This window comes from Ursus maritimus, unplaced genomic scaffold (genome assembly GCF_017311325.1).
Source record: "Ursus maritimus isolate PB19 unplaced genomic scaffold, ASM1731132v1 scaffold_21, whole genome shotgun sequence".
Classification (NCBI taxonomy): Eukaryota; Metazoa; Chordata; class Mammalia; order Carnivora; family Ursidae; genus Ursus; species Ursus maritimus.
Window position 1 is genome coordinate 43,099,337 of NW_024424564.1, and position 2,336 is coordinate 43,101,672.

Here is a 2,336-nt window from a genome sequence, read left to right on the forward strand (position 1 = left end):
AGGGAAGAGAAAAAGGCATTGGTGTGCTGGTAAATGTTTGACAACCAGCTCTTGGGGTGATGAGGGTGCCCTGATTTGTGGTTTTCTGATTGCCATGGCGTAAATACTTCCATCGTGGCCAATTTCAATGTACGAATGTGAAGCACAGAGCACGAGACTACGAAAGATGTGCACATGGTAAGTTCCTGCGAGCCGGCGGGAGCTGGCCCGCACACGCCTATGCAGGAAGGGGCCTTGAACACACACTTTGAATACTTTTGTGATGTTTTACTTTTTACAGTATTCATGTATTAATTTTGTGATGTACATGCCACATATATGCTATATATATGTATGATATATATACGCATATATACACACACACACAGAAACTTAACTGCATCTGTGTGAGGATTAGTCCAAATAATTGTTTTCCTAAGTTTTTTTTTTTTTTTAAGTAAATCTAAGTGAAATCTCCACTTGAGCATATAACACATGAGAGGGTCTTGGAAGTCAGAGGCTTTGGGGTGTCATGTGACCACCAGGACAAGGGGTGAGGGGGCTCACTTCGCTAGATGACCAGGATTTCCCTCGCTAGAATCTGGCTTCCGTGCTGAGACACAAGCTGGGCAGAGACTCTGAAGACGCTTTGAGGGTGACAGCGTAAAGTGAGATCGAACCTCAGAAGAGGAGAAAACAAGGTTAAGGCTCAAAGGACGAGCAAAACACAATGGGAGAACAGAAAGTGTGAGGCTGCCATTTATGGATCTTGCTCTCTACAGTGGCCCGTGTCTCGGCAGCTTCTTACAAGAGTGGGAGGGAGCGGGGAAGAAACAGTCCGAACTTTCGTTTATTGAATGCAGCGTTCGCTGGTCACATTGCAACTCAATACAAACAGCCCAGCCGAGCACAGGGCATGGACTCTTGTTCTCATCAATGTAAACACAACATTAATATTGAAGATTCAAGAAAATGGGTAAAAAGTCCAGTGTCTCCTCAATCCGTGTAATGGTAAAGGTGCTTGCCTACCCTCTGGACAGGTCCCAGAGGGAGCCCGAGGCTGTGACCTTGTCCCAGCCGCAGGGAAGCGGCACGAACACAGAGGAACCCAACATGTTCTTCCTGACGGTCTCCAGACGGGACATGTGGATCTTCAGAGCTGGGCTTGTGTAAGCTACGGCAGTTCTTCTAAAGGCCTGAGAAGTCCATACCTTCCGTGTGCACTGCAACAGTCCCTTCAGAGCCCTTTCCCCATGAGCCAGTCACGGCCAATAGCAAATATGACAGTCTTCGTATTTCCACCGTCTCCATCTTGGCCCCTGGATTCTGAAGAGTACGGGATTCAGGGTCATGGGGGCCTCAGTGATAATCCTGAAGAAGGCTGCCCGTGTTTAAATAGTGGCTGAAGACTTTCGTACTCCTTGCTGGGCCACTGCTGACGGGGGCATGTTGGATGGGGCAGCGGATTCTCCTTCAGAGCCTTGAAAGATCAGGTTTTCTATTTTGGATTCCCAGACCAAAAACAAACAAATGAACAAAATCCCCCCAAACAAAAACAAATCAAAGCAAAACAAGAGTGTCCTCGAGGATAAAGAACCAACTGACCCCCACCTCCAGGTCCCACCCAGTATGATGTCCCCATTGGGTTCTTCCAAATGGTTGGTTCAGATCATTGGCTTGCCTCCCACCTTGGATATGCAGCTAGATTGCAGGACAAAAAAAAGAGTTTCCTCTGAACAAAGAGACAAGTTTTGCTTCTATTTCCTGGGATGGCTAACCCCCAGCACCCTGACTTCCCTTTCTTAAAAGGCAATGAGAACATCCTAAAGACCTGCTTGGTTTTGCAGCTTTGTGGTCGGATAACCCCTTTGCTCCCTCTAACTCCTCTGTGTCCCATTCTTGAAGAGACCGTGTCGATGAGTTGTTCTTCCACATTCTGGGGATGCCAGGTTGTGGAGCAGAGAGGCGCTGGCCGGATCCTTGTCCCAGATCTCTGTAGTTGGGCGGCTTTGTTGGGCCAATGAGACAAATAAAAACAAACCAAAAAAGCATTGCTCAATTTTGAGTTTGAAGGCTGGGCCCCAAACGGCGAGTGGCGTTCCCCCTGCAGAATAGGTCTCTCTCCCTAGTGGTGGGCTTCCCGGTGCTAGCTGTTATTCTCAGCCGTGAGATATTTGAGGGCGGCAAAGCCGTAGCGGCGAGACATGTCCTGCTGAAACTCCTCCTTCAGGGTTTTGAGACAGATGCGGTATTGCTTATTGGACCGGAACTTGGTGATGTCGAAGCTGGGGGCGTGAGGCATGTGGATCATGTAGGCATTGGGCAGCACGATGAATTCATACTCCTGGAAGACAAGA

General features: G+C 48.4%; 1 protein-coding gene across 2 annotated transcripts in view; it reads right to left on the reverse strand.

Annotated features, from left to right (window-relative positions):
* Positions 1-811: 811 nt before the first annotated feature.
* The window catches only part of LARGE1 (LARGE xylosyl- and glucuronyltransferase 1), a 379,220-nt gene continuing 377,695 nt past the window's right edge, over positions 812-2,336 (reverse strand). For both annotated transcript variants that reach the window (XM_040637428.1, XM_008705631.2), the window contains one exon: positions 812-2,323. In XM_040637428.1, coding sequence (XP_040493362.1) covers positions 2,126-2,323 — 198 coding nt within the window. In that variant the 3' untranslated portion in view covers positions 812-2,125. The remainder of the gene's footprint in view (positions 2,324-2,336) is intronic.